The sequence below is a fragment of the Suncus etruscus genome, chromosome 14 (assembly GCF_024139225.1).
Source record: "Suncus etruscus isolate mSunEtr1 chromosome 14, mSunEtr1.pri.cur, whole genome shotgun sequence".
NCBI classification, from domain to species: Eukaryota; Metazoa; Chordata; class Mammalia; order Eulipotyphla; family Soricidae; genus Suncus; species Suncus etruscus.
This window is the reverse complement of record NC_064861.1, coordinates 71,038,170-71,057,261: the sequence shown is the minus strand read 5'-3', so window position 1 is coordinate 71,057,261 and position 19,092 is coordinate 71,038,170. Positions and strand designations below refer to the sequence as shown.

Sequence of the window (19,092 nt, the reverse complement as noted above, 5' to 3'; positions counted from 1 at the left end):
CATGCACACACTTAGCTCACTCAAACGGATAGAGATCAACAGGAAGTTTTCTGCTAGCTGGAGGAGAGAAAAAATTTAAAGCTATTTCCATTCCACCTCTTTGAAATTTCAAGAAAAATAAAAGGGGGGTGAAAATGGAATCTTTGGCTTTGAAATTCATGATAAGATCAAAGACTAGAATGCACATAGATATTTTCCCTAAGATATGCATTATTAATAGCACAGGCAAACACACACACACACACACACACACACACACACACACACACACAATGGATCAATAATCCGGCCAGGTGAGCGCATGTTTGCGAGGTTGGGGACTGACCACAGAAGATGGGGTGCAGAATTTCTGTTTGGGGGGAACCTAAGCACAATTTGGGACCTTTGCCTGATCAGGGGTTCAGGTGTTCATGCTAGAGGAGTTCTGGTACAGATAGAAGAAAAGAGGGAAAGCAAAAAACATAGGGACCATACATACACCACTGCATCACTCCTGTCACATTGTCTATGTATCCTCTTCACTCTCTTCCAGGAAAACTCTCGAATCCACAAATCAGCCAGTCACAGTAAGCAGCTCAGAGGGATTTAGCATCTCTCCCAATGGAGTCACCACCATCCTGATCTGGTCCCTTGGGAGCCTCAAACCTGTGAGCAGCGGTGCCCCTGTCCTCCTGGATCCCAGAGATCAAACAATCACTGACCCACATCCTGCCTGCACAGATGTGCCTTGATGACTTGTTCCAGACACATGGACTAATAGCACACAAGACTGTTGGAGTCTGATGTTCCAAGTGCTTTATTTCAAACCAAAATGAAATACCTCGGTGGTGCACTTCTGAGAGCTAAAGACCAGGTCTTTGGAAAGAAAACCCACAAAACCAAGCAGGAGTGATAGCACAGTGGGGAGGGCGTTTGCCTTGCATGTGGCCGACCTGAGTGCAATCTCTGGATCCCCTAAAGTCCCCTGAGCCTATTATGTGTGATTCCTGGGCTGAAGCGATAACATAGTAATAGGGCATTGCCTTGCACACGGCTGACCCAGCACAGACCATGTCAATCGCCTGGCATCCCATATGGTCCCCCGAGCCAGGAGCAATTTCTGAGTGAAAAGCCAGGAGTAAACTCTGAGCATCACCAAGTGTGACCAAGAAAAAAAAAGAAAAGAAACAAAACGAAAACAAAAAACAAAACAAAAAAAAGGAGTGATTCCTGTGTGTACAGCCAGTAATAACCCATTTAACCCAATAATCCCTGAGCACTGCTGGATGTGGCTTAAACACCAAAAACAAACAAAAAAAATCCACAAAACATAAAGCATTAATTAAAATAATGATCACAACAATAACAAAACCATGATGAAGGATGTTGTGGAGTTCCCAAGAATGAGTACCACTTCTCATGGGATAGTTACATGATAAACGTATTGCCAAGGCAGGCAGTGGAAAAGGCGGCTACAGGGCATGGCCAGGAGCGAGAGTCTGAGTCAGCAGAGAGCAGATCCCGTGTTGGCCTTGGCGTGTGAGATCATGGAACAACAGCGAGGGCCCCAAATGTCTTTTCTGGAAGGTCACTTAGAAAAAGGGCAGGTGTGGGGCCGGGCGGTGGCGCTAAAGGTAAGGTGCCTGCCTTGCCTGCGCTAGCCTTGGATGGACCGCGGTTCGATCCCCCAGTGTCCCATATGGTCCCCCAAGCCAGGAGCAACTTCTGAGCACATAGCCAGGAGTAACCCCTGAGTGTTACCGGGTGTGGCCCAAAAATCAAAAAAAAAAAAAAAAAAAAAAAGGGCAGGTGTGGTTCAGTCACCTTGAGCCAATACCCCAGCTCAGATCCTTTCATGTGGGAGTCTCCTTTTCCCGGCAACAGGGGAAGCCAGCTGGGGGCAGACATTCTCCTTGTGCTTCTGGACAAGGTCTCTGCTCCACTGCTGGGTCCCCAGGAAAGAAGTGGAGAAAGGATGTTGCTGAGGGGAGATGAGGCCCTGGCATGAGCTCAGTTTCCTGAGCACCACACACACAGCTCCCAGGGACATTGGGGTCCTACATGCTTTCTCATGAATGCATCTGGCTCCCTGTAGCTCCACCCTCCAATGCTCCTGAGGCACAGCTCCTGCCAGCTGCAGCCACAGTGCTAGGTGTCTGGAGTATCTCAACCATTCAGCACCAGTGCACAGGGCCAATCCCAGGTTGTGTAACCACTGACCAGGCCAATCTCTTCATGTCCAAGTGTCCCCATCCATGCAGGAGACAGGCATGCAAAGGACAGACATGAGCTGTGAGCTGAGAGTGGGGTATGAGCCCCAAACATGAACCAGCCTGAGAACCCTATGTCCATGCTTTGAAGGCTTAATTTGTTCTCACTGCAGCCAAAACAGCCAGAAGGGCCAGAGCTATAATAGCACAGCAGGGAGGGGCCTTTGCCTTGCAAGTGGCTGACCCAGGTTAGATCCCCAGCATCCCATAGGGTCCCCTCAAGCACTGCCAGGAGTGATTCCTAATGATGAGCCTGCCCTGAGTATGAGAGAGTATGACTCCAAAACAAATAAACAAACAAAATCATTGTGCTTTGTGACCCTCTAAGCTGGTGTGTATGAATGCCACAGGGGGAGAGATGGGACTGTGGGGTTTCTAGGAAATGTTATTCTCCCAAGCCAGAAGAGAAGACAACAAAGGTCTGTCCCTTCCAAGAGGTGAGCAGAGAAGAGATCCCAAGGGGAAAAAAAAAACCAGAAGGGCCATGGAACCAGGTGTCAAGGAGGCAGCGAGGACAGAAAAGGTCCCTTTTCTCAGCTCATGAAGGCGAAGTCTTGCCTGATGCAGGCAGCAGCAAGCGGGTGAGTTTACCACGCCTGACAGTAACGAGAACATACGCCAGTTTGTATTAAGATGTTATTGCGCCTTTCCAGGTCTAATCACCAATTATGACTCTATTACTCCGACTTGGCAGTTCATCTGCTCCTGCCTCGGCTAAGGGCGACTCGACGGCGGACCTCTGCTCTCCGGTTCCACTTGGGTGAGCGCTCAGCACGGCGGCTGTCACGGGCAGACATGGTGGGGCGAAGGCATCGCTGGCGCCTGGATAGCTGCTGTGGGCCTGACCTGACAACAATTTACCAGGGAAATACCTGCTTCGTGGCAGGGCGCGTCTGCACTCGCTCCTCTCTGTAAATGAGCGGCCACGGGCTGGAGCTCCTTGGGCTCACCAGACACTTCATTAAATCACTGTTCTCTCGCCTTGTAGCGCGCTAATAGAATCACAGCCCTCATTAGCCACTGAATAAAAGATCAATCACACACTTTGCAAAAGCTCAGTGCTACCAGCAGCTTCCAAAGGAAACATCGAGGGTGGGGGGGGGGGGTCAGAAGGGAATGAAGAAGAGAGGGAGAGAGAGGGAGAGAGAGAGAGAGAAAGGAGAGAGAGAGAATGAAAGAGAGCAAGAGAGAGAGAGATTTAGGATTATCGCCGTGATTCTGAATGGTCTCACTGCAAGTTGCTTAAATTACCTTTTCCACAACTGCCTCCAACTGTAATACTCAGAGGAACTTGTTAAGGCTGCTTTCAAGAGCCGTCCTCAAATATATGAGTGCCAGGCCCTGGTCAAAAGTTCATAATGTGCATATGTAAAAAGGTACTAAATTGCCCGAGGGCGAAAACCAGAGGAGTTTAATTGTGGCAAAATGCTGAAAATGGTCTGTTGAGGGTCTTTCTACCGGGACACCGCTGGCTCAGGCTGATTGAAGTACCGGCGCAGAAAAGCCCTACAACAATATTTCCTTAAATGCCGCGGAAAGCGCCAGCAGTTGGTATTGCATGAATGTTGTGGTTCAAGAAAAACATTGTCCTCCCCTAAAATAAATAGAGTATTAAGAACCGGCTCCAGCCCATAATTCTGAAGGCTAACGGAAAAAAATATATATAGAAGGAAAAAAAAAAAAGGGAGGGCTTGATCATAAATAAGATATAATTCGCTGGGTATGCCCAGTCTCCAGGAAGGACATTTTCCCCCCATGGGCACATTGAGGGCCACACGCATAACCCATGGGGGTCTGATTTTGATCCTGCAAACAGTCACGCCCTCCACTTGACCTCCCTCCTTGATGCAGCTCTATGTGGGTCTCAGAGAAAGAACCATGCATTTTTCTCTTTTTCTTTAGCTTTTGGGTCACACCCAAATGCGTGCTCAGGGTTTACTCCTGGCAGTGCTCACGGGACCATATGGGACTCTGGGGATCAAACTTGGGTTGGTTACATGCAAAGAAAGTGCCCACCCCAGTGTACTATGGTTCTGACCCAGTATGTTTCTCTTCATCTCATTTTTCCTCCTGTGCATGGCAGGGCCCAATACTTAGTCTTGGCCAGCTGTGATATAGGTATTTGTTTGTTTGAAAATGCCAAGGAATTACTCCTGACTCTGTGCTCAAAAATCACTCCTGGCAGGCTCAGGAACCCTATGGGATGCAGAGGATCGAACCTGAGTCAGCCATGTGTAAGGCAAATGCCCTCCCCACTGTGTTATGGCTCTGGCCCCTGATAAAGAGTTTCTTGTGCCTGAACTGCTCCCCCCTCTTGTATATCCCCTTTGGCCCAAGGACTGTGCATGAATGAAGAAGCAGAGGGCCAGGAGGAGGCCTGGGACAAGTTCAGGATGCCTGGGAAAACTGACAGGGCTACAGGGCTTCAGGAGCAACCCCACATGTTGTGCCACCACCCCCACCTTGGGGCATCAGTGGAATCCAGAACTCTGGGAGGGGCATTGCAGCACTAAGGGGAGGCGAAGGCAGATGCCAGGCAGGATGAAAGGTCTCCTGTGGTAGCAGTTGCTTGAGGGGACAGCTCCAGCTCACTCAGGGGTGAGCCCTGATGCCCATGAGTGGTACAGATATATCACCTATCCTGCAGAGACAGATGTGCCTAAGGGAAACGCCCTTTGAAGACTTGACAGGCCACTCCACGGTTCTATCACCCCTGGGCAGGGCCAATGAAAGGTCCAAAGAAGCCAAACTAGGCTAATATGGTTCTGGTTTTCTCCCCAATTCAGTTATCAGCACAGCCTGGCTTATGAGGGACAACGGTCACTCCATGATGACCCTGCCTGTTGCTGCCAGGGTGCCCCTGAGGTCTTGAGGTGTCCTCTGAGGCTGTCAAGAATGTCACCAAAGCACCCAATGCTTGACCATGTGGCAGAGGAAAGACAAGGGCCATGATAAGCCATGGGAAAGGGCCACCAAAATCATGTAACCAGAAGATAGGAAATGTTGGGTCTGACTGTAAAGAGTCAGGCAAGAGTATGAACCTGGGTAAAGCCCTAGCCTCATATAACAGACCCCCACCCCCACTCCTATATTCTATCTGGCACCCCATTTGGTCCCTGGAGTCCCACCAGGAGTGATCCCTGAGTGCAGAGCCAGTAGCTATGGCCCTGACCATCACGGGATGTAACTCCAACCCCCCAAAACTTGGGGAGGAAAAGAAAACACAAAGAAAGGGAAGAGAAAGAAGAGACATGCTGATGGAGTGAGTCGAATCCCACAACTCCAGACTCCCTGACTCCAAACCCCCTGTGGAATATCTGATTCTGCCACGAAACTGCATCCGCTATGAGTCCCTGAGTGGCAGCCTGAAGGATATGGGGGCAGACAACGGCTTTCTGGGGCAGAGAGTGAACCTGAACTGTCCCACTGTCCCTTTGTATGGGAAGAAAGAGGGGGGTTCTTCCTTAGCCCACCAAGAACCCTGGGAGGTCCTGTACCCAGAGTGGTTGAGCCTAGGGCAACAATCATGTGTGGGTGAGTGACTATCCCTCCAAAAAAGCATCTGTGGCCTCCAGTTAGTGACTAGAGCCCATTAGTTTACTAACAGGGTCCCCCCAGGTCCTAATTAATAGAAGCAACTAACCTGGGAAAATTCCAGGACATCACAGAAATGAAGTAAATTAAGGACCGAAGAGATACTGGGAATGGAAACAAACGGTTGGCAATAGAAAATGTTGGGCTATTGGATTGATGTTTTCTGTTGTTTTGTTTGTTTGTTTGTTGTTTGTTGTGATAATCATCATCAACATCATCATCTTTATCACCATTGTTGCTGTTTCTGGTCTGTGCCTCCATGGCCAGTGGAGCTGGATGGCCCATTCACAAGCCTGCTCCAAGACATGGCAGGACACAGCTCAGTTTCTGTAGCTTCACGCTGGGGTGTTAAGCTGGGGGCAGATCCACTGATTTCCCTCACTCTCCTTTCCCCAGTGCTATAGGATGCAGCCAATAATGGACCCCATTGCCCTAGACATGAGCAAGGAAAAGCAGTGAAGTTAAGGTGATGCTCTACCCTGGAAAGAAGACAAGTTCCACTGTCTGACCAGGGGTAAAAGTGCAAGAAAACATGGGAAAAAAAAAATAGTTACAGAGTTTGGTGACTAAGAACCTCATCCAAAGCTGAGTACAAAAGACCTTCTCTCAGGGTCTGGAGCCTTCTGCAGTTTTCATATCAGGAAATCAGGGTAGATCCCTCCTAGCAAGGTGTTTCTAGAAAGTTTTTGAGTCAAGAGAATGCTCTCAGGGGCTGTGTGTATGAATCCTCCATCATCATCCCACTAAGCTGCAAAATCAGGGCTTTCCCCAAAGAAAGGTCACTTTTTGTGAATTAAAAAAAGTTTACAATCTGTGCATGTGCATGGACACTCAGATACACACACACACACACACACACACACACACACACACACCAAGAACTCAGCACTCAGACACACATACACACACACACCAAGAGCTCAGCATCCAGAGATATAGTATGGAGGTAGGGTGTTTGCCTTGCATGCAGAAGGACGGTGGTTCAAATCTCAGCATCCAATATGGTTCCCCGAGTATGCCAGAAGCAATTTCTGAGCATAGAGCCAGGATTAATCCTTGAGTGCTGCTGGGTGTGACCCAAAAACAAAAAAAGAAAAGAAAAGAAAAAAGAGCTCAGCATCTATGCACCCCAACTTGGTTCCTCCCTTCCCTCCTATGCAGCTCAGCACAAAATTCACAGTGCCTCAGCCAGCCCCACTTTCAGCGGGGAGATATTTTATCCAGAATATCCATCTACATTCCTGTCCACTGTGTTAAACACCGTCTCTTTGGCTCATGTGGGCCCGAAGAAGGCAGCCGGGTTACTTGGTGCCCTCTGTGTTTTGTCCCCTGTGCCCTTGCTGCCAAGTGTCCCAACAAAATCCCTGTATTTAGTGTCTAGATGTTCGCTTTTCACAAACCCTTGGAGATGGAATGAAGGGGGTGACCTCCATTCTGTATCCGTAACCTTCTCCTGCTGCTCTCACATCCAAGCCAGAAAATCAAACTGCTTCCCCCAACTCCCCCGCCCTGCTCGTGGCCACCTCATTCCTTGGGACATCTTTGGCTGTGCCTTGGGCCCTGGGCACGGGAACTGCTTGCTGTGCATTTTCTACCCCTGGAGTCAGCACTAGATCGGATGAAGATGAAACAGATTCTCCAGCAGGGACCTGCCAAGGACCCCCCGAGACCTGGTGAGGGGGTGGAGATGATGCTGGGCAGAGAAATTGGGTCACCAGCAGCAGGTTTAGATCATGAGAGGTGTGGGAGACAAAGGGTAGTAACAAAAGGAGAGGCGCTCGCCTTACAAGGGTCTGCAAAGACCCTGATTTAAAGCCCTGGCACCCCACTTCCCCAAAGTACCCCAGCAGCACCAGAGCTTACTCCTGAGCACAGAGCCAGGCACAATGCTCAAAGGGGCAAATGCAGGTTATGCACAGAGACCCAGGTTTAATCCCCAACATCAGCAACACGGTCCTTGAGTTCCTCCAGAAGTGCCTACCCACAGAAGGAAATGGAACCAAGAGTCCAGAAGAAGGGGCTATGACCCAGAGCTAATGTGTAGGTCATTTAAACTCATGACATACGTGTGTACACGCATACACATAAGTGGGCTCCTCTATATATGTGGGCAAGGTAGAATGACAAAGAAAACACAATAAATCATTCTTTATATGTAAAAATGCTATTCTGAAGCAGCAACAGGACTTCCTGGGCCAGAGATGGTGCAGTGGGTAGCATGAGGCCTACCAGGGCTCAGTCCCCACCTGCATTCCACATGGTCCCCTGAGCTCTGCCAGGAGAGTGAGTCCTGAGTGCAGAGCCAGGAATAATCCCTGAACATCACTGGGTGTGGCCACAGAACCAAAAAATAAATAAACTGGAAAGGACAAGAGTTCCAAAGTCAGCCACTTCCTGAGAAGGGAAAACAAACAAAAACAAAAAAAAACAAACCTGCCATAGCTGGTGATGGTTCAGTTATTTCCACAGAAGGACCACAAGTGCTAGAAGACGTGAGCAAATGCACCAAGAACTTCTCGGATCTTAGCTCTGAAACACACACTGACCATTTACTAAATTATTAACATACTTTTGGTTGAACTGACCACCACCCAAATTGGGTGACAAGAGCTATACTCGCTGAAACCTAAGCTGTGTCCCATGAAAAAGCATGGCTTTCACCGAAAAGATGGACATTCACAAAAATGCACAATTTATAAAGAGGGGAAATTTACTGTGTGCAGAAATTAAATGTTAAAAAACTGCCCTGTAAAAGATAGATGGGGAAAATAAAGCCCTTGGCTTGATATTTTTTTAGGCATATGTATTTCAAAGCAACAACTGAACTATCTTTGTCCTGTTTAAAAACTTGATCAAGGTATTTAATTGACTTCAAGGAATTCACCCTGCACTAGAGTCCCATGGAAAAAAATTGATCAGTGTTGATAAAGTGCTGATTAAAATGTTTTATTCATAAACATAGAGCAGGGGGTACTGGGCCTCAGGATCAAAACAGCATGGCTGGAATAATTGATTTTCTTCCCCCTCTCCCATCCCGGTTTTCCAAGGGTACATGCCCAGCTGTAGAACCTGACAGACAGATGGACAGACAAACACGCCCCTAACTAAGCTCCACCTCCACTGGGACCACTGTGAAATCCTGCTGTCTCTCTAACCATATTCAACTAGACAGATCTGAAGTAAATGTTTCACAGATATATTGAAGTTACAAATGGCACATGGGAAACTAGTAGGAGGCATTGAGGAAAGGGACATCTGAGAAATAGAAAAAGACCATCCTCCCAAAAGGAGCTCAACATGCATTTCTTGAAGAATTACAATTACATGGATGCACCTATACAAATATGAACATATATGTTTATATATATGTATATGTGTGTGAGAGAGATTCTGCTTGGCAGATAACATAAACTACAATGACACAAACTCCATGGGAAAAAGGGTGAAGGCTTTTCAAAACTCAGAAGAGCCATAATAGTTTTATTAAAATACTCTTTTTTGTTTTGTTTGTTTGGGGGCCATGCCCAGTGGTATTCAAAGCTTACTCCTGGTTCTGCACTCAGGAATTCTTCCTGGCATGACCTGGGGCACCATATATGGTTGAATCATGGTTGGATGCCTACAAGACATTCTGCCCAGTGTACTATGGCTCTGGCCCCTAAAACATTCCTTTCTATGGATTAGAGAGTAGAGCAGGGAGGGTTCTTGTCTTGCAGGCCACAAAGCCAGGTTCGATTCCTGACATCCCAGAGTCCATTGAGGACCTCCCGGAATGAGAGCCAGGAGTAAGCGCTGAGCATTGCTGGGTGTGGACTCAAGGGGGAAAAAAAAGTGGAAGCTCAAGCAAGGTGAAGAGAAAGTTCTGGCATCTCTGAGCCCTGGAGGAACTTATTGCATTAATCTTGGCCGAGCATGGGGTGCCTCCAAGATACCCCAAGAATCCTTATATTAGTGTTTCCTGAGAGGCATAAGGCACCATGTTAGGAGCTCATTTGGGCATTGTGGATTCCGAGGGCATTTCTCACATGCAGTTTTATGGCTTCTGTTTGGGGTTCCCTGACAGTACAATATCCTTAAAAAACAGCTTCATTGGTTTTCCTTAAACACCAGCATGGAATCAGCAAAGTCCCCATGAATAAGTGGAATATATTTTTTAAAAAAAACAAAACCTGCATCTCACAGACATCTACCATGCATGCACCCTAAATGTGCCTCTTCCCACCAAAAAAAATCAATCCTCCCTCACAAAAGAAATATATTTTCTTCATCTGCCAGAGAAGAGGGAGGTTCTGGGATGGCTGTGACTGATCCCCATTACAGGGGCCCCTGGGCTGGCAGGTAGAGATGAATGAAGCTAGTTTCTCGCAACTTCCCAGCCCCTGTGTGGCTGGCTGTCCATGAGCCCCCAAACTGTCTCACCCTCAAGCAGAGGGAGCTTCTCATGCCCCCACCGCACCCCTATTGGAGCCTATGGTGTGGTTCGTGATTTGTGATGGTGGTGGGAAAAATCTCATCGAGTCTAATATGGTCACAGGAAGTGCCCATCATAAAGGAAGCACGCCACATCTTCATCATCATTAGAAGATGGAGCCGTGCGGACTTGGCAAATAAAACCCCAACAACTTAGTTTTCGGTTTGCTTGTTGGTGGTTGGTGTTTTTTCTTTCGTTATTTGAGCCACACACAGTAGTAGTACAGTTGGGTCCCCATTCTGTTCTTTCAGTTAGGGTCACTCCCTGAATGTTTTGGGGGACCATGTGGAGGCAGGATGGAAACCGGGTATCCTGCAGGCCAAATCTGTGTTCAGGGCCCATCTCTCCAGCCCCAGAGAAGCTTAACTTTTCCACCAACTCTCCAGGCTTTGGGTGCCAAGAGGCCTCAAGCCCAAGCTCAAGCCAAGCCCTGCCTCTCCTTTTGTGTTGGAGCATGTGAGACACCTGCAAATGTGAAAGGGGAAATCAAGGCAGCTGAGGGTCTTCTGCAGGTGGGAGGGAAGCCTCTGGCACCCTTCCTCTCCTTTCTCAGGAGCCACAAAAATACCACACCAACCCCGCTTTTTCTCTCCAACCAACAGAAAAATACCCAGGCAGAGAACCACCATGGCTTTCATGAGTGAATTGATTAGACTTCGGAACGAGGTGCACAGCTATATGGTGGCTTTTATTTATGTTTCTCCTCTGGGGCCTGGAATTTCAGCCACACACAGCTCATTCTTTGCTATTTACTGACTAGACCGGACGGGGTGGTGGGGTAGGGGTCACAAAGAGACCCATGAACCCCACCACAGTCCCAAGATGAGAGGTTCGAAGAAGAAAATGCACGAGGGCCACTCACCTACCAAAGGATATGAAAATATTCCCCAATATTTTTTTAACTTCCAGATTTACAGGGCCTTCCCTCCCTCCTTCTTCTCCCCCTCCCCTTCCTTAAAGAGCAAAAATACTAAGAAAACATTGTGCCGGCTCTCAGTAGTCGATAGACAGTATTTTTTTTGGATCTAGCAAATAGACTTTCCTAACTCTGCTGTGAAAGGAGGGTCTTTGGAGCTCAGATTACTTGGCTGGACTCACTGTTTATTCCCCCCTTCTCCGAGCCGTCAGAAGAGATTTCTCTCAGTACTTCAAATAAATAAGCGCGCCAGCTGAACAAACACCATACATTCTCGGGGATTACTTTGGCTTCTTAAGGAATATTTCACTTTTCTTTTCTAAAACCTCCCTCCCCCCAAACATGGAAATGACGGGGACCTCAATCCTAGGAAAGGCCAGGAAGAAATGTGTCGAGTGCTCCAGATCCTGCAGGTACCAGGTGCAGAAGCCAACATAGGACCTGTTACAAATGCCTGTTGTTTCCAAGAAGAAGGCAAGAAGAAAACTAAATTATTACTATCTTATTTAACAGGTTCCTTACTCTATATTTCGACTTCAAAGGCTTCGTAACACACACAAATATGTCATCATATAAAACCATCTAAGATATTTGCTGAAGACAGCAAACTAAAAGTTGAGATTCTGTTTTCATTTTTTATATTTTCATTTTTTTAAGAGTCAATGACAACACTGAGGATGAAGATAACAATCCATAATAATAATAATAATAATAATAATAATAATAATAATAATTCTAAGAACTATACATAGTCTGGAATGAGAACAGTTCACTCAAGTCTTAAAGCAACCCATGAGTTTGATAGCTTTCTGACTTCAAAATTTACGTAAGTCCAAGGCCTCTGGGCAATTTTTAAAAGTCAAGTCAAATATGTGCCCATGCATGTTTCTTTAAAATTTTTTTAAAAATTAAATTAAAAAAAAAGAATAAACCCCAAGCCTGGGCCATCTATTAACAGGGCTTCTCCTCTCTAAAGCAGCAGGAAAACAAATACTGGACGCTAAGAAACTGCCCACACGTCTCTTTCTTCTGCCCATAAGCTTCTTTATTAAAGGACTAAATCTTATCTCCCATCATGAGGCAGAAATGCATAAATATATCAGAAAGAAAAATGACAACCACCGCCCAATGGGTGCATCCAGAGGAAGTGCTCAGAGCAGAGAAACGTGGGGAAGAGGGGACACAGGGGAAAAGGAGGGGGTGACTGGCAGCCCAGATTATGAAGACCTAGAGTAGTCTGGCCACTAAGTGAGCTCACCAGAAGAAACCTCAGATACAACTGGTCGGCCTGTGCTGGCAGGAGGCCTCAAGTATGGCCCCAGTGTCTGGATACCTCCAAACTCTGTCCCCCAGCCATAGAGGCCAGGTTCAAGGAGATGCTTCAAACCCCAGCAGAGCTGGGAGTGGTGGTTGTGCCCTGGAGACAAAGCTTGAGAGCCTCCACCTTGCTGGGACCAAGCAGGCTGCATGAAGGGAAAGAGGAAGAGAGAGAGACAGAATTAAAGAGACAGAATTAAAGTAAAGAGGAGAAAAAAGAGAAAGAGACAGAGGAGAAAGAGGAGTGAGGGAGAGAGAGACAGAGAAAAAGACAGAGAGAGAGATCTAGGGCACAGAGAGCAGAGACTAGTCTCCCCCCAGCTTTGACACCTGCATGGTGACCTGTGAGGACTCCCTCAGTCGGGGGTCCCTGACACTGAGCTGGGTCCTGAGTTACAGGATCCCTGAGGTAAGAACTATGGAATGATGATGTTTTGCATCATGGCCTTTGAAGACCTTGGGCTTTATGGCAGCAGAGCCATGATGCTCTGCTATGAGAGTGATTGCAGTGATTGTAGGTCCTTCCTCAGTGTCATCAGCCTGAGCCAATCTCAATAGACTGACCAGGTCCTGCTGGGCAGGGCCATGTGAGGAGTGAGGCTGTCAGTCCCAAAACTTCTGGTGCTTTCTTTGTCTCTGTCAAAAGCTCAGGATAATGGGACCTTTACCAACACTGTTCCCAACTTTCCAGAGCTGCAGCTACAATGCAACCTAGCATGGATTTGTGTTTTTCTTTTTTCCTTTGCTTGGGCTATACCAGCTATCCCAGGGGACCACCCTGGCAGCACTCATGGCACCATAGGGGGTACTGAGGATCAAACCCAGGTTGGACAAATGCAAGCCTGTCCTATCACTCTACCCCCTCTCCAGGATCTTAATTTTCTTTCCTCCTGTCTAGTCAATGCTCACTTTTCACCTCTCATTCATCTCTGATCTGATATTATTATTATTTGCAATGAAGAGCTACATGAGAAGAGGTGCAGGGGTGTTTTAACCACTCACACACATACAGCAGGCATAACCCGACCAATTACCCCTCCACTTGGAGAGAGTAAAGTGGTTGGGGGACAGTCCGAGAAGGCCCCACTAACTCAAAAGGGTGAAGAAGAAATGATCAAAAAGCCATAAATGTACTCAAAAGCGGATTCCTGAAAGGACACACTACTCGTACACACATGCACACATATACACACTAATCCAACAGCACCCCCTCCTGGCCATTTAACCCCCCCAAATCAAGGGACACAAAATGCTTAATTGCATTTTCCACTGGCTTCCCTGCATTCAGAAGAATAAACAGGTGAGTCCTGCTCATGGATGCTACAAGGATGGATGCTAGAAAGGGCAGCTCTGGACCAGCATGTTCTCCTCTCTGGTAGAGAAGGAGCCCCACTTCCTTCCCTGTCTTGGGACTGACCTATTCATGAGGGATGTGATCCCTGGTGCTGCTGCAGCCACTTGGTGGGCATGAGGAAAGAGCCAAACCAATTGCAGAGAAGCTGCTTCTATGGCAGCCACAACATAGCTGCCCAGGGCCTACTGGATGGCAGAAAAACAAATGGCAGAAAGTCTACTACTCCGACCACTCTTTGGGCGTTAGTGACGTGTGACTCTGAGTAAACTGAGGAGGGGGCTGATCTGGGCCATGGACATGAGCCTAGTGGTCCTGATTCATGCCCTCTTCCCCTCAACCATATTATCTTTTTGGTCTCCAAAGAAAACAAAGAAGCACAGTCAAGTTTTACAGCTATAAAAGTAAGAGAGGCAGCCAAGGATAATCCTGGAGTGAAGGGGAATATCAGGGGCCTCATTTGAGGGCAAGAGTCCCTACCCCATTTCACTCCACCCTTGATCAGGGGTCTGCAGGGAGGTATTATGTGGGCCTATCTCAATGGGATCCCCAAGAACTGGGTTTTCTAATGTCTCGGGATGGGCAAGAAGAACAAGACAGAGAACTCAACCCTCAGTCGCAGAAATCTCTGAAAATTTAGGTTACTCGAGAACATGCTGAAATTTCCACTTTGAAAATAGTACTTCCTCCCCCCCCAGTGCAGATCAAGGCCCTCATCCATCCATCCACCCCTGTGCCTTTTCCTCAGCCCTTTTAAACACGATTCTATGATTTAGCCCTAAAGATTCACACGCTGGACCCATCCTAGATGAGGCTAGACCAGAGTATCCAACTGCAGGTATTTAAAGTGAGATGAAGAGAGAAGTAGTTCTTTTTTCCCCTTCTTTCTAAAATACTAATTTAAAGAACAAATCAACATCTATTATCTCCTTCATTATGTTTTAAATTGCACAATAATAAATCACCCGGCAGCGGTTATTCAAGGGCAGAATTACCCAGCTTGGCTTTCCCCGAAGGTTACGAGAATGACATCTTGGGCAGTTTCTGGTCATAATTTATAACTTTGCAACAGAACTGGCCGTGGCGGGCCCATCCATTAGCTGGGTAAGCTGTACATCTGTTAAAACTCAGCACAAGGATGGGCTTGGCGCAGCCGCGGGAAACATAAGCCAGTGGTTTCAGGAGTTGGACAAACTTGGGCCATTTTTTAATGCGAGATGATTTGAAAAACGCAAGTTCCCCTAAAACATCTGCTAGTTGCTCGCTACCCGGACACATGATCCTCTGTGCACTGCGACCTGCCAATGCAAATATTTGGTCCTGCAGAAGAACCCTGAGCCTTGCTGGGCCTCAGATCTGCATACTGAGGCCGTAAAGGGGCTGGCTTGGACCTCGGAACTTGAGCTAGAGTGTTGTTAACCAGAATTCAAGTTTGGGGGCAGGGGAGTGGGGGGATAAAAAAGGTGTGTATGTGTGTGTGTGTGTGTGTGCGTGTGGGCCTGTGTGTGCACGTGTGTTAGGGTCTAGATATACACAACAGGGGCTGCTGTGGTGCACTTGGCAAAACTACATTGTAGGGAGCTGGGGGCTGATGTAACATCGGGTCCCTGAACAAACTGGGGGCAGAAAGACATTTGCTTTTTGTTTTGTTTTCTCCCAATGCAAAGGTGAGTGATGAGTCGGATCATATACAAGTGAGTCCATACACAGAGACAAAGGAGTTTGTTCGAAACACCATATGGAGTGCTGAAGGCATCAGAAAAGCCTTGTGGGGAAGAGTACAGCAACTGCAAAAAACCAGACTGACCTTTGGAAAGGTCTGTCCAAGAACATTACCCATTGCCCAGTTTGGTGAACAAAGAGGTATGGGGTGAATATGACTGTGTGTATGAAAATACACTACTTGAAATATAATTTCAAGTACTTGAAATATAATTTCAGGGCATATTAACTACACAAAAGAAAGATAAAAGGACAGAAAAATAACACCCATGACAGATGGAGCGTCAAAAGAGCTCTCAGCAAACCTGAGTTTCTGGTGAGCTGATTCAAAAGCACCTAGTTAGAAAACAACTTCTCTTCCCATGTTTGCCCCTATCACTGCATTATAAGCTGGAAGAAAGTCAGGAGTCAAAAGTTGATCTCCATCCCCTCCCCATAAATCCAGTCTGTTCCCCTAGGGCAGTGGGTGGGGGGCCTCAGGAGGAAGAGGCCAGAAACGAGGGTCTGCCAGTAGGGGTCGCTGTGCCAGAAAATTAATTCCTCTGAGTTTCTCATTAGTGATTATTATACTGCAAGCAGCCAAAATGGAAAAATTAATTAATTTCAAAGTGATCGTGCATTTACAGCAACAATTAGAAATGTATAACTGTAAAAGGGCAACATTGAAAAGACAGATTACATTTAATAAAGTTGCACAAGAACAGCCAATTGTAAAATTAGTAATCTGCAACAATGTCCCTTAAAGAGCCACTTAAAATAGCCTCCCTCCATGAAGAGTGACCTAATTACGGTAACTAAAATCACCGCAGTCACAGCAAGTCACAGCAAATAAAAAATAAAAATAAATAAAAGGGAGGTACCGATATTGGAAGACTACTGTTTAATCCGGAAGGGAGCCTGCTGTGGAGGTGAAAGCAAAGGGCTGATTTTTCAGGGTCCCTCTCCTGGGGTGTGTCTTGTTGCTGTGACCTTGGTCACAGGAAAGGAAAACGCTTCTTCTACAGTGAACTCAAGGGTAGGGTGCTGCACCTCTCTGCACAGTTGTTTCCCCAGCATTTTGCACTCCAGCTTGTTGGCTCTTGACCTGGAGTGGATGAAGGAGTGCAACCTCCCTCTTGCCCCAGCTAGGACCAGAAACAGGGTCTGTGCCTAAATCGGCGAGCGAACCGTGATTCCATGAAACCACCAAGGCAGACGAAGTCCAGGCCTAGCCATGGACAGTGGCAGACACATGGGGTGGATTTTTCCCCCCATTTAAGTCCAGTCTGGCCCAACCAATTCTACACTCAGACTCCACTCCCCATTTCCTAGAATATATCCATTACTAAACACAAGAACCATCTAAGGGTTCCTCAATCATGCCAAAGGTTCCCACCATCATTTTGAACGTGACCACTGTGTGTGGCATGTGGGAATATCTGCATTAATGGGCCATTTCCCAGGAGGAAGAAGGACAATTAATCATCAGTCATTTGGCTAGAGTCCTCTCGTAGGCCAGGACATGTTTAGAGAAAAGGGTGATTTTTAGACACTGGGTTGGTTTATCTGGGCTACTGAAGAGCCAGGAATTAGAATAGCACTAACTACCAGAACATATGAAACTGCACATTTCTCTGTTTAAATACTTCCCTACCAGACAGAACACCTTCTAGACAGAACTTTCCAGAACTGGTGTCTGCCCGGTCAGCTGACAAGGGAATACTCCCTCTTTACCTGGGTGAACATTTTCCAGGTCAACCCACAGCCCTGACTCCACCAGTAGAATATGCCTTGGAGCCATATTGGAGCAGCTCCTTGGGATCAGGTAGAACTGAGCTCATCTCACAGGCCCAGGACTCACTTGCATGGGTGATTCAACAGCACAAAAGGTGTGTTTGTTGCCCTGCCACTGATGGCCACTCAAAGCTGAACACACAGTCTGAGGAGCACATTTTTAAACACCTCCTCAAAAGCAAACCAGTCTTCTCCACCAAGACTCAAAGCCCAACTGAAACCATGAGACATCCCAATTTCTGAGCACTCCCCACATTTCCCGGGCCAAAGGTAAGAAAGTCAAAACCAGGCACGCTGTGACAAGAGGCATGGAGAAGGTGTCGGTGAAGGAGGCGAGGTGGCGAAGGCGTCCGCTTACCAGGGACTTGGTGAAGGGACGAGCCAAGGTGAAGAGCAGTGTGTAGAACCACCAACCACGGTGTATGGCCGAGTACATCATGTTGCCCGGGTGCACAGCGTTGCAGGTGACGCCGCGAGGGGAGAGGCGGCGGTGCAGCTCATTGGAGAAGAGAATGTTGCAGAGCTTGGAGCGGTTGTAGGCCAGCATGGCCCAGTAGTCATCTCTGGACGGCGAAAGGCGACTCATGTCCAGCTTTCCTGAGGAGTCCTTGATGTCAGTGAATCTGGAAACAAAAGAGAAGAAGTAGGCCAGGAAGCAGCCAATCTCGGACTCCTGTGTTTATTGGGGGTTATGCCCGGCAGTTTTGGAGCTGACTCCTGGCTCTGAGTTCAGGGATCTGTCTAGGCTCTGGGCTCAGAAATAATTCCTGGTTCTGTGCTCAGGGCTCACTCCTGGATCTACACCAGAAATTACTCCTAGTGGAGTTTGGAGGACTCTATGGGGACAGAACCTGGGTTGCATGCAAGACAAAATGCCCTCCCCCCTGTACTATGTCTCTCCAGCCTCAACCTCTGACTTCTTGTGTAGCTTTTTATTCAGGTGGGAAGTCTGAATGGTGACACAAAGGGGTGCAGCAGGCATCAGCACCAGGTCCCCTGGAGATGCACGGAAATGGGGGAGAAGAGGGATAGAAAGAACCTACTGGGGTAAATCAAGGCACTTGCCTCGCCGGCAGCTGACCTATAACATTCAATTCCCACCACCATGCATGATCTCTCCCCAGGACCGCCAGGAGTCATTCCTGAGCAGAGCCAGAAACAGCCCCAATGGGTATGGTACAAGACTGGTCCACCAGACACAAAACAAAAGAACAGGGTGCTGAACAACAGAAACCAGCAGCATCCCAGAACAGACCCTTCCAAAAAGGGCCCTGAACTACCCAAGGAATGGCCAGGACATGCTTGCCTCCCCCTGACCCTCACCTCTTGCATGTATTTGTTTGAAAACGTTCCCCGGGAAGTTCAAGGATAATTCAATTAAATGGACAAACATCTTAAGTAAAGGCCCGCTGTTTTCTGGACATGGAAAGGATGGAACATTCCTAACCTTTGACGGGATGTGCCTGGGTGATTTGAGCGGCCCCCCACCCCCACCCCAATGCCTTTTCCTTGGAGCATCCGAGTAAATACAGATGTGTCTTGTTGCCTCCCAGTCTCTCTCTCTCTCTCCCTGATTAAAAATTAATGATTCTAAAGGGGTGGTAACCTTGGTGAGGTGCCATCGATTGTCTTATATGTTGCAAAGATCAATGTAAACACAGCCTGAATGAGGCCTGGCAGCGCCTGGTGGCGTTAAGTG

The 19,092-nt window shown here is 47.5% G+C and overlaps 1 protein-coding gene across 1 annotated transcript in view; it reads right to left on the bottom strand.

Moving 5' to 3' along the window:
- WWOX (WW domain containing oxidoreductase) overlaps positions 1–19,092 on the bottom strand; it is a 646,006-nt gene that overhangs the window by 417,560 nt on the left and 209,354 nt on the right. Inside the window, exon 8 of the mRNA XM_049786278.1 lies at positions 17,752–18,016. Coding sequence (XP_049642235.1) covers positions 17,752–18,016 — 265 coding nt within the window. The remainder of the gene's footprint in view (positions 1–17,751; positions 18,017–19,092) is intronic.